At 46.5% G+C, this 13,111-nt stretch overlaps 1 protein-coding gene across 1 annotated transcript in view; it reads left to right on the top strand.

Moving 5' to 3' along the window:
* The window catches only part of dock3 (dedicator of cytokinesis 3), a 1,401,685-nt gene that overhangs the window by 1,167,303 nt on the left and 221,271 nt on the right, over positions 1 to 13,111 (top strand). Inside the window, 1 exon segment of the mRNA XM_041191502.1 lies at positions 11,023 to 11,171. Coding sequence (XP_041047436.1) covers positions 11,023 to 11,171 — 149 coding nt within the window.

Below are 13,111 nucleotides of genomic sequence, written 5' to 3'. Positions count from 1 at the left end.
TTCTTTACCAATAAAGCCAATCCTCTCCTTCACAGTTTGAGTTTTGGGAAACATTTTGTACCATGTCTGACCGCTGCTCACAACCACTTCTCTGAAGCCCAAAATGCAATGTATTCACAGACTGCATACATCTCCAATTCATTTTTTGGTTCTTTTTTCCATATACAAGTATCTAAATTGGAATGTCTAAGGGACAAGAACATAGGAGCAGGAGTAGACCATTCAACCCCTTGAGCATTCTCTGTCATTTAACTAGATGGTAGCTGATCTTCTACCTCAACGCCATCTTTCCGCACTATCCCCATATCCCTTGATGTCATTGGTAGCTAGAAATTAGGGAATGTCATGTCATTTAAAACCGAAGACCTCCTGGATGTTCCCATTGGTCATGTCACTAAGTAGATTAACAAGGAGGAAGAGATGGAGCCAGTGAGGCACTAAACAATTGGCAGTTTAATTAAAAACAACAAATGCTTTTACAAACCTCTTTTTAAAAATATAGGATAGGGGAATGTTTTGAATAAAAATGCATAAGACTCTTTTCATTTGCATTTCAATATAACTGCCCACGTTTGACCTTTTTGCTGTATTTTCAGTCATGTCAGCTGTGGCTCAGTTGGTAGCACTCTTGCTTCTGAATTACAAGGTTCTGCCCTCACCCTTCACACCCCCTCGACCCCTCACCCAATCCCCACACCTCAGCCATGTCAACACATGCTCCACCAACACCCAATGGCCCCTCATACCCTCCATGCCAACCCATGCCCCCCACACATCTCCTTGGCCCTTTACAGCCCCTACACCAACTTAGTGCCAACTCATGGCAACTCATGACCCCACCCAACCCCCTTTGCCCTTCCACATTCTACACCAACTCACGCGGTATCCACCATAGGTAGACCTCAGGAGCTATTGTAAAGTCCCATTTAGCCATTTTAGCCGAGTAGCCATTTTGTGTGCAAAATTAAAGCACATGAGATTGAGGGTAATATATTGGCATGGATTAAGAATTGGTTACCAGACAGGAAACAGAGGGCAGAATCGTCCCAGATTTGCGCTAAGTGTGGTAGCGGACAGGAAAACAATGTTTTACCTGCCAGTCACAATGACGCCTTCTCACGCCGTATCATCTCAAACCCACCACATAAATTATGCATCCCCAGAAAACATGCCATTTTGATGGCAGACACGCTGTCATTCACCCACCATGCCATCACCTCGCTGCTTCATCATTGCAGGCACAACATTTAAAGTGCAGCCGTGCACACACCTCTCAGTGCTTTCAGCCCAGCACTGCTGCACAGAAGACAGGGTGGCCCCGAAAGGCAAAAAGATAGCAGCCCCCTGGTTTAGTGACACATCCCTCGAGTGCCATTTGGATGCAGTGGAAGCCCACCATGATGTCCTCTACCCCTACTCTGGCCGCAGGATGGACAGCAGCATCACCAATCCAGCATGGGAGGTGGTGGCAGCGGTGGTCAGCGCCAATGTCCTACAAAAGAGGACAGTCACCCAGTGCCTCAACAGGGTGAATGGTCTCATCAGTTCCACCAGGGTAAGTCACTCTTCTCATCTCCTTTAACTCTCACACTCACAAACCCTTTACACATCCACAGGAATTTCACACCTCAAGGGACAACACCGCTAACTCTCACACACACCCTCACATCTCCATCAGGCTCATATTGTCTCAGGCTTGCATCCTCATCCTGTCCAGGGCTCCGGTCCCCACACAAACATTCCATGCATGGCATGTGCCCTGCTTACACTCTCTCCACCTGTTTTCATACAGGAGAAGTCTGCTCATATCAGCAGGGAGAGGTCCCTGACAGGGTTGGAGTGACCCATATTATGCCTCTCACTCAATTTAAGGAGTGTGCCATCGTGCTGAGGATGTGGACCATGCCTGTGGTGATGGTGATGTCGATGGCGAACACCCTCGTGAGAATCCTGCACCACATCATCCGTCCCCCAATGCAAATAGGAGTGTTTTCTCTCCTGCTTTTGACTGTGCTGATATGCACTAGTTATCTGTACTTTGTTTCAAGGGTGCTCTGCCAAGTGACCGACACCCTCAGCCAGCCAATCCATCAGCTCCATCCAGGTCCTCACCTCCAGCCAAGAGGGCACCTCCTCTATTGAACAGCTGGAAATAAGCAACTTGGAAGACCCACCATAGCACTTACCACACCTTCCACCAGTGCAGCGACACAGACCTCAGTGGGACCTCAATCTAGAGCAGGCTCGGGTTCACAATCTGGTGGTCACCCCACAGACATGTGTTCGCAGCAGGAGGAGGCATGTGCAGCTGAGCTCCCTGGCACTTGGAGGGCTGCTGGGGAAGTGGCATCTGTGAGGTCTGAGTCAGAAGACAAACCTCTGGATTTAGTCTTCCAGCTCCTCCTGGAGAATCAGCAGAGGTGTGGGAACATCACGCAGAGTTATTGGAAGCCCTCAACAGAGCCCTCAACTCGTGCGTCAGAGGAATGCATCTGCCTGCTCTCATATGAAGTGGTGTCCTCTTGTGTGCAAATGGAGGTCTCCATGGGAAGGATGACAGATGCTATGGAGAGTCCAGCAGAACGCAGAGCTATGTGCAGACCTGCACTCCATCGCAGTAGCTATGGGTGAGTTCCTGCAGTGGCAATACAAGAGGGAAGCAGGCACCTCGACGTCCCTCCAGGTGCTCCTTCCCTTCAAGGAGTCAGACTGGTGCTCCCAGGTACCAAAGAGAGCAGGAGCAGCAACTGGACACCCCTGGGGCATCCATTCAATAATCTCAGAGGCTGTCCTCTCTCTCCGAGTCCCCTTAACCTGTGAGCCCCTCAACCTTGTCCTCTGTCACCGCAGAGATAGCAGCTAGCCCAAGAGTGATTTGGAGGGAGAAGTGTGTGTGTGCCAGGGCCTTTCAGAGCCTCGTGCAAGCGCTCTATCATACACGTGAATCCTTCCCATATCTCACTCACCTCAATGTCCTGAGAATTTTCAGTGCTGCCTGCTGGGGTTTGCTTTCGGTTGTCCATCTGGGCTGACCTGCATCTCTGCCCACCCACTGATCACACTCTCATACAGCACCTGATCTCTCCCACCACGACTCTCTTTTTGCTTTCTATGTAGACAGCACAGTGGTGATACAATGTTTCATTCAATCCCCTATCCTTTCCTCTTCCATAGTCACCCATTTCCTTTCCCCCATCACAGTTGACCCCTCTGCCATCACCTTCTATCTCCCCTTTGTGACCTACTGGCCACAACCCTATTCTTTTCGGGATGTCTGGGTGAACGTGTACGTTCCCTTCCTTCCCGGAAATTCCACCCCCATCCACATTAACCTCTCCAACCTCTTCCTTGCCACCCCAGGGTATGTGCCTGCCTCCAAGTTCGCACCAATCACCCTTGCCTTCCCCTCTACCAATACCGCCGAACCCTTACCCTCCTGCTCTATCATCTCAGTCTGCCCTCGGTCATTCTCACCATTCCTTTGTGCCACGCCCACCCTCAGTTCACTCCCCAGGACGCAGTCATGGACTCATCAGAGCCCTCCTTTGCACGTTCAACTGAACACCCCACCACTCCAGACCCTTTCCCCCCGTGCAACTCCTCCCCCTCTTACAAGCCCATCCTCCCTTGGAACTCCTTCCCACCTTGGAACCCCTTCCACTCTTGGAACCCCTTCCGCCCCAGACTCCCCTGCCTTAGTCCTTCCCCCACCACAGACTCTCCCCCCCTGAGCCCACCAGGATTTAGTGGAGCCTCAGGGATTAAATAGGAGCTGCATGGTTTTCCCATGCCTTCTGAAGGCCGCCCATCCCAAGACTTTCCCCTTTCTCCCTTCCTGACTCCTTCAGACAACCTTACTTCTTCTGCCACCCTTAATCCTTCCCCACCCCCGACTCCTTTCACCCTTGCTTCTTCCTCCACCCTTATTCCCCCCACTCTCCGCACTCCTTCCTTACCCTGGACTCCATCCCCTCTCTGTACTCCTTCCTCCCCCTGGACTCCCTACCCTCTCTGTACTCCTTTCCCCCCTCTGAGCTCCTTCCCTTACACCTTCAACCCCAGTTGCCGTTTTCTCCCCGGTTACCTCCTCCTTCCCCGTACTCCCGTCCCCTCTCCCGCCCTCCCCCCCGACACCTTCGTTCCCCTCCCAAACCTCAAACTCCCCCCCGACACCTTCATTTCCCCCCCTCCCAACCTCACCCCCTCCCCGACACCTCTTCCTTTCCCAGTCGAAATTAGACCTTCCCAGCCCAGCCAAGGTACTTCTTCCTCTCCCTAACACAGGTGGAACTTCCCTCCATCCCCTTGACCATCCATTGTGAGCAGACCCTCAACAGTGACTTTCCATGTCCACCCAGCATGCATTGACATTTCTCCAGTGTGCCATTGCTGTCAGGCTCCAGCATCTTCTGCTCCTCCGGTGTCCGTGATGTGAGCAAAGCCCTGGCGGTAAGTTCCGACTTCTGTACGTCACCCTTGTCAAGATGTGTTCTGCACTGGCATGTTTTCCCTCTGACGTGGGCAGATGATCCAGCGTGGGGAGATGATTCCGGCGATCTGGTCTTATAATAATATGCAGATGTATTACAATGAGGTTCCCAATGTCTGATGGCGGGAACCGCAGCCTGCCATGGTGGGCTGAACAGGCAATTGCAAACTGGTTTCACATCTCGCCATATTGTCTGCTCACGCCGCCGAACGCTCCCAACACCAGCAGGCACGGAAAATTCCGCCAAGAGATTCGGAATAAATGGGTCTTTATCAGAGTGGTAGGCTATGACTAGTGAGGTACCGCAGGGATCAGTGCTTCCCCAGCTATTCACATATATCAGTGATTTGGATAAGGGAACCAAATGTAATATTTCCAAGTTTACTGATGAAACAAAACTAGGTGGGAATGTGAGTGGTGCAAAGGATGTTAAGAGGATTCAAAGCGATTTAGACCAATTGAGTAAGTGGGCAAATAGATGGTAAATGCAGTATAACGTGGATAAATGTGAACTTATCCATTTCGGTAGGAAAAACAGAATGGCAGAATATTATTTAAGTGGTGATAGATTGGGACATGTTGATGTACAAAGGGACCTAGGTGTCCTTGTACACCAGTCACTGAAAGCAAGCATGCAGTTGCAGTAAGCAGTTAGGAAAGTAAACGGCATGTTGGCCTTCATTGCAAGAGGATTTGAGTACAGGAGCAAGGATGTCTTACTGGAGCTGTACAGGGCCTTGTTGAGACCACACCTGGGGTACTGTATGCAGTTTTGGTCTCCTAGCCTCAAAGGAAAAAAGGGTAATTACAAATGAATGAGGGCAGACTTGGCTGGAGTAGACTGGGAAAGGAGTTTAGCAGAAAAGACAGTTGATGAAAAATGGCGGACTTTTTAGAAAATAGTTCATGACTCACAACAAAGATATATCCCAGTGAGGAAGAGGGATTCTAGGAAGGGGTTAACCAAGAAAGGTAAGGAAGCAACCATGGTTAACCAAGAAAGTTAAGGAGTGTATTAAATTGAAAGAAAAAACATACAATGTGGCAAAGATTAGTGATAAGCCAGAGGGTTGGGAAGTTTTAAAAACCAACTGAAGATGACCAAAAAAATAATAAAGAGGAAGAAAATAAACTTTCTAAAATAAATAAAACTTACCTTTGAGAGTAAACTAGCAAGTAATATAAAAACAGACAGTAAGAGCTTCTTTAAATATATAAAAAGGAAGAGAGAGGCCAAAGTGAACCGTGGGCCCTTAGTGAACGAGACTGGGGAAATGATAACGGGGAACCAGGAAATGGCAGAGGACTTGAATAAATACTTTTCATCAGTCTTCAAAGTAGAAGACACTAATAACATTCCAAAAATACAAAACAATCAAGGGGCAAAAGTGGGCGGGGGGAGGAAATAAATACTAGGGAAATTATTGGGGCTAAAGGCCAATAAGTCCTCTAGACCTGGTGGGTTGCATCCCAGGATATTAAAGGAATTGGCTGCAGAGATAGTGGATGCACTGGTAGTAATCTTCCAAGAATCCTTAGATTCTGGAAAAGTCCCAGAGGATTGGAAAACTGTCAATGTAACACCCTTATTCAAAAAGGGAGGGAGACAAAAAACAGGTAACTATAGGCCAGTTAGCTTAACATCCATCATTGGGAAAATATTAGAGTCTATTATGAAGCATATAGAAACAGAGCATTCAGAAATGCATACTATAAGCAAACAGAGTCAGCATGGCTTCATGAAGGGGAAATCGTGCCTGACAAATTTATTAGAGTTATTTGAGGAGGTAACAAGCAGGATAGATAAAGAGGAACCAGTAGATGTAATATATGTGGATTTCCAAAAGGTGTTCGATAAGGTACCATACATAACATTACTTAATAAGATAAGAGCCCATGGTGTTGGGGGGGTAGTATATTAGCATGGATAGAGGATTGGCTAACTAATAGAAGACAGAGAGTTGGGATATGGGGGGCATTTTCAGGATGGCAACCTGCAACTAGTGGAGTGTAACAGGGATCTGTGCTGAGGCCACAATTATTTTTCAATATATATTAATGACTTGGATGAGGGAAATGAATGTACTATCGCCAAGTTTGCAGATGACACAAAAACAGATGGGAAGGCAAGTGGCGAAGATGACACAAAGAGTCTACAGAGGGATATAGACAGGTTAAGTGAGTGGGCAAAAATTTGGCAGATGGATTATAATGTGGGAAAATGTAAGGTTATGCACTTTGGCAGGAAGAATAGAAGAGCTGAATATTATTTAAAGGGAGAAAGACTGCAGAAAGCTGCAGCACAGAGGGATTTGGGGGTCCTTGTGCATGAATCCCAAAAAGCTAGCATACAAGTTCAACAGGTAATAGGGAACGCAAATGGAATGTTGGCCTTTATTTCAAAGGGAATGGAGTATAAAAATAGGGAAGTCTTGCTAAAACTATACAAGGCCGCACCTAGAATACTGTGAACAGCTTTGGTCCCCTTATCTAAGGAAAGATATACTGGCATTGGAGGCAGCCCAGCGAAGGTTCATCAGGTTGATCTGGGGTATGGAGGGATTTTCTTATGAGGAGAGGTGGAGTAGGTTGGGTCTGTACTCATTGGAGTTTAGAAGAATGAGAGGCGATCTTATTGAAACATATAAGATTCTTAGGGGGCTTGACAGGGTAGATGCTGAGAAGTTGCTTTCTCTTGTGGAAGAGTCTAAGACCAAAGGGCATAATCTCAGAAAAAGGGGTCATTCATTTAAGACAGAGATGAGAAGGAATTTCTTCTCTCAGGGCAGTGAATCTGTGGAATTCTTTACTGGAGTGCTGTAGAGGCTGGGTCGTTAAGTATATTCAAGGCCGAGATGGACAGATTTTTAATCAGTAAAGGAATCAAGGGTTATGTGGAAAAGGCAGGAAAGTGGAGTTGAGGATTATCAGATCAGCCATGATCTCATTGAATGTTGGAGCAGACTCGAGGGGCCAAATGGCCTACTTCTACTCCTATGACTTATGGTCTTATGGCCTTAGGGAGTGCAACAAAGGTTCACCAGACTGATTCCTAGGGTGGCAGGGTTATGGTATGAGGAGAGATTGGGTCGATTAGGCCTGTACTCACTGGAGTTTAGAAGAATGAGAGGGCTTCTCATTGAAACATATAAAATTCTGACAGGGCTGGACTGACTGGATGCAGGGATGATGTTTCCCCTGGCTGGGGGGGTCTAGAACAAGGGGTCACAGTCTCAGGATATGGGGTAGGCCATTTCAGACTGAGATAAGAAGAAATTTATTTACTCCGAGGGTGGTGAGCCTGTGGAATTCTCTGTCACAGAATGTTGTGGAGGCCAAGTCACTGAATATACTTAAGAAGGAAATAGATAGATTTCTAGACAATAAAGAAATCAATGGGTATGGGGAGAAAGTGGATGTTTGGTGTTGAGATAGAGGATCAGCCATGATCATATTGAATGACAGAGCAGGCTCGAAGGATTAAACAGCCTACTCCTGCTTCTATTTTCTACACTTCTAAGATGAAATAAAGTTCTAAATATTTGTTACAGAATTGACTATATAAAAAAAGTCCCAATCACAAAAGCCCATTCAATACATTGAAATTCCTCAAGGAGTTAATCTGCTATAACAACAAACATTTGTATTCATAACCCAATATCAAAGACAGCTAATCCTTTAAAAACCTATTTGCGCTGTCAGTCAAACTGTGAAATTACAGCCCCCCCAAACCACGCCCCCCCCTCCACACTATGATAATGACAAATTATGGAAAGCTGTCAAGCAATGCTAATGCCATAATGATAGCACTTAGGGTTATGTCAACAGTTATTGAAACTACTCAAACTGTTTTTTTTTCTCACAGAAACAGACCGGCAGTTTTTTTTTCAATTTTTAAAGGGCCAGCAATTTAAATAACATGACAGCTTGACAGTACAACATATCTTAGGCGGAATTTACCGTGCCTGCTGGCATTGGGCATGTTTGGTGGTGCGAACAGACAATATGTTGAGAAGGCCAAAAATTGGTTTCACGACATTGTGAAATCAGTTTGCAATTGTCCGCTTTGCCCATCAATGGTGGCCTATTTCCCACCGTCGGACGATGGAAGCCTTATGCAGATCATACATCTGCATATCATTTTAAGCCCAGCCCACTGGAATCATCCCGCCATGCTGGATCATCCGAGCACGCCAGCATGTCTCACAACTGAACAAAAATGACGTGCACTTGGTGAGCTTCACTTCGTTTGGGAATTAGAGATTTGTTTGCCTCCCTTGCTTTGGGCAGTACTCACGGTCATCAGCACCAGGCTTTGCAGACTGCACCACATCACTCTTAAGGGGTCTCACGGGCAGGCCTTTATTACCTACCAGACCAGCCATAAGGCGGGGGTGACTTTTCAATGGCTGCAGGGCTAGGGTTTGCTTGGGGAAGGGGCAGAAGTCTCCTCAGGCAAATGAAGAAGCTGTAGGGCAAGGGCTGTACTGGGGAAGGGGGAGTCCCTGGGTGTGTGTGGGGGAGCAAGTTGATTTTTGCAAGTGGCCTCAAGAGGGTGAGGGCTGAGGAAGCAGTTGCTAGAGGAGAAGAGGCCAGATGGAGATGTGAGAATGTGAGGGGGTGTCTGAGAGAGTGAATGATGATGTCCCTTGAGCTGGCAGTGAGTGAGATGCCAGTGAATGTGTGACAGGCTTGTGAATGTGTGGTTTAGAGTGATGAGATGGTTGCTTTACCCTGGCTGCATGGACGAGATCATTCATCCTCTTTCCGCATTGGATGGGCAACCTCTTCTGTGCAGCATTGGCACTGATCACCACTGCCATCACCTACCAGGCCAGAGTGGTGAGATTTCTGTTCCTCCTGCAGCCAGAGCTGGGGTAGAGGAAATCAGATTGGCCTCCGTGGCATCCAGAAGTCATTCCAGGGACATGTCACTGAATCGGGGGTGGGGAGGAGGCGGGGGAGACTGCAGTCCTCTTGCCTTTCGGGGCCATGTCTTCTGTGCAGCAGTCCTGGGCTGGAAGCACTGAGAGGTATACGTGTGACTGCACTTTAAATTTGGCACTCAACGTAAACAAGTGGCGAGGTGGTGGCGTGGCAGGCAAATGAGAGCCCACCAGCCATCAAAGTGATGTGTTTCCTGGGAATGCCGGACTGAGATGATAGCACATGAAAAGCTACCATTGTGGCCGGCCAGTAAAACTTTCTTTTACCGCTTGCTACCTACCACACTTGGTGCATATCTGGGACTATTCTGCCCCTTATCTGCCTTTCAAGAGCACTTACGTCGCCACCATAAAGTTGTGGAATACACACTGCGGGTTGAAGCTGTTCCTAGAGTGAAAATCAGGCCGCTTGTCTTGTGCACTTACTTTAAATGGCCCAACCATTTACTTTGTGCCTGTGTGCTTCTCAGACCAGCCACTTCCCTCTACCAGCAAAGTTGGGATCTGCCAAACGTGAGATGGGGCTACAAATATTGTCCCATCTGCCATTTTTAAAGGATTGCAGAGTCTCCACGACTCTGCAAAATCTGGCCCTTAGTATCCAACTTGGTAACCTAGAGCTGAATAATGCACAGGGGACACAGGGCACATCCCCCAGAAGCCACATCGGCATGGAGCTAACTTGCTCCACGTGACTGCCCCGCAGCCATAAAGCACTGGAGGCAGACTAACGAGGGCTAAGTGGGACTCCTGCCTCTCACTGTGGAGAAAGTCCTGCCCTTTGGAACTGCTGACTAATCCAATTGGCCGGCAGCTCCATCAGTCCCGGCAGCGCCAGGAAGACATCATTGGCAGCTGCCAGGACTACTGGAGAAGAGGAAGATCAAGGCCTATGGATTCCCGAAGCAGGTGACTCCAGGGCCTTGGGCCAGGAGCATTTGGGTAGGTTGTGGGAGGAAGGGGTGCTGGGTCTAAGGATGGGAATGGGTAGGAAAGAAGGTGGGGTGGGGGTGGGGGGCTGCCCCACGATCTGCAAAGGGTAGCCCCCGAAGAGTTAGCATCCTACTTCCTTCCTGCCCTTTAAACATTTGATTTTAAAAATCAGGCTTCCCACATCCACCTGGCTGCTCACTCCAAACGTTTTATGGCATGGGCATCGTACTATCAGGGTCAATTGGCTTGATAACAAGTCTAATTGACCTTGATTATTCATTCAAATATGGCAGGTGGGCTGCCGATTTTGGTGCCTGCCTAACCCTGAATTATGGGGGAGAGCTCGAGGGTGGGCAGGAAGGTGATGGCCTGCCCTATTTTATGCGCCCTCCTCCACGGAAACACACCTGCCAAGGCCAAGTAAAATTCAGCCATTGATCTCTTAGGCCAGAGCTGAGTAATCTCCCAGGTTTCAGAACCCACCAGATTGAATTACGTTAATTCATTTTAAGTATCACCAACAAGAAAACGTGCCTTATAGTCTCCTAGCTGTCATTGCTTTTTGGTTGCTGTGTATGTGATTTATAAAATGCCACTAGGCTCTATCTTCTTTCTTGCATTATCCTTGACAAATATGTATGTTTGTTTTTTAAGGTGAAAATAAGATTCATTTTATCCCAGGGATGATTGGTCCCTTCCTTGGTGTCACACTGGTGCCACAAGTTGAGGTACGGAATGTAATGATCCCAATCTTCCATGACATGATGGACTGGGAGCAGCGAAAGAATGGCAATTTCAAACAGGTAAGCAGAGTGAGTATGAGCAGATGGAGGGAGGGTGGACTGTTTAACTAATGTTTTCAATTCTAAGAGCTAGGTTTGGGTGGTGAACTCTTCTTAAACTTGGTCATTCCATTCTGGGACCTGGATTGAATCTTGAATTTTAGAAGATGCCCTCCTTATAAAAATACTGTAAAGCTTGCAACTAAAGAGTGAAAGTTCTATTGCAGAGTGCAGAATAGCAACAAGTATAAAGTGGAGAACTGAAGAATGGTGAAGGTGACAGAAGGCCCATGTACAACAGTATTTTTGGGGTTAGATAGACACTGCCTTTGTCCTCTGGAACCTGTGTTTGGGCCCATCCCAGACTGACAGAATGAAATTCTCCTCTGCTAGCTGTAAGGCTCCTGTGTGACATATGTTTGGAAAATTTCAATCCAACTCCTGATGATACATCTCTGTTAAACACTTGGAAATGCATTTCTTCTTGTATGATGCTTTATAGGTCCAAGTTGTTGTTGGGTGTGCACCCACAGGAAAACCAATTTGCAATCTAATTCAAAGAGGTCACAAAATGGCTAATGTGGGAGATGAAACAATGCCACATTAGGTTGTTCTTCTCAGGTTGCTATTATAAGGGGAACTTTACTCAACATCTAACCTGTAGTGGCACTGGTGATGCTGGTATTAAATACCCAAAATTAAAATGTTCAAATCTCCAACATCGATAATCCCTTATCTTAATAAATGCAAATATTTGCAATACAAGTAATGCACTTTTACATTAAGAGGTTCATTTTTGTAACATTTTAGGGGAGTACCCCTTGGCAACCATTATTATTTTTCTCTTTCCTGTTAACTCTTGTTTATTAAAATGGTCCAACTCATTCAATAACTGGGACTGAGGGCCCTAAGCCAAAGTGAAGAAATTAAATTTATTTTCAGTAAAACAGCCCAAACTTTCCCAACCTTAACTTAAATAGCACAAAGAACAGAAGGCACTAGTGCCTTTTAAATCTCAATTTGCAGTTATTTGAGCACACAGCTGGCCCTGTGTGTCAGCTCATTCAGTGAAATAGCAGTAGAGGAAAAGAACTGAATCATTGAAGCATAGAATGGTTACAGCACAGATAGAGGCCAATTAGCCTTCTCTGAGCAAGAGCAATTTAGCTAGTCCTAAATCCTTTTTCCCTGTAGCCCTGGAATTTTTTTCCCTTCAAGTGCTCATCCAATTCCCTTTGGAAAGTCACAATTAAATCTGCCTCCACCAGACTTTCAGGCAGTGCATTCCTGGTCATAATGACTTGCTGCAAAAAAATGTTCATCCTCATGTCATCTTTGGTTCTTTTGTCAATCACCATAAATTCATGTCCTCTGGTTTTCAACCCTTCAACCAATGGGACTAGTTTCTCTATATCTATTCTGTCTAGATCCCTCATGATTTTGAATGCTGCCATCTAATCTCCTCTCAGCCTTCTCTTCTCTAAGGAAAACAACCCCAACTTCTCCAATCTATCCATGTAACTGAAGGCACTTATCCCTGGAACCATTTTCATAAATCTTTTCCGCAGCCCCTCTAAAACCTTTGCATCCTTCCTAAAGTGCATGATCATAATTGAGCACAATACTCCTGTTGAAGCCAAAACAGTGTTTTATAAAGGTTCATCATTAACTTCCATGCTTTTGTATTCTATGCCTTTATTTATAAAGCCCAGGATCATGTATGCCTTATTAACCACTCTCTCAACCTGGCCTGCTACATCTAGTAATTTGTGCATATATACCCCCAGGTGTCTCTGTTCATGCACTCACTTTAGAATTTTATAATTTATTTTATATTGCCTCTCCTCATTCTTCCTGCCATACTGTATCACATCTGCATTAAATATCATCTGCCATGTCTGCCCGTTCCATCAACCTCTCTATGTCCTCTTGAAGTCTATCACGATCCTCCTCAGAGTTCA

Source organism: Carcharodon carcharias, chromosome 7, assembly GCF_017639515.1.
Source record: "Carcharodon carcharias isolate sCarCar2 chromosome 7, sCarCar2.pri, whole genome shotgun sequence".
Classification (NCBI taxonomy): Eukaryota; Metazoa; Chordata; class Chondrichthyes; order Lamniformes; family Lamnidae; genus Carcharodon; species Carcharodon carcharias.
This window is presented reverse-complemented; position numbering and strand designations above follow the sequence as displayed.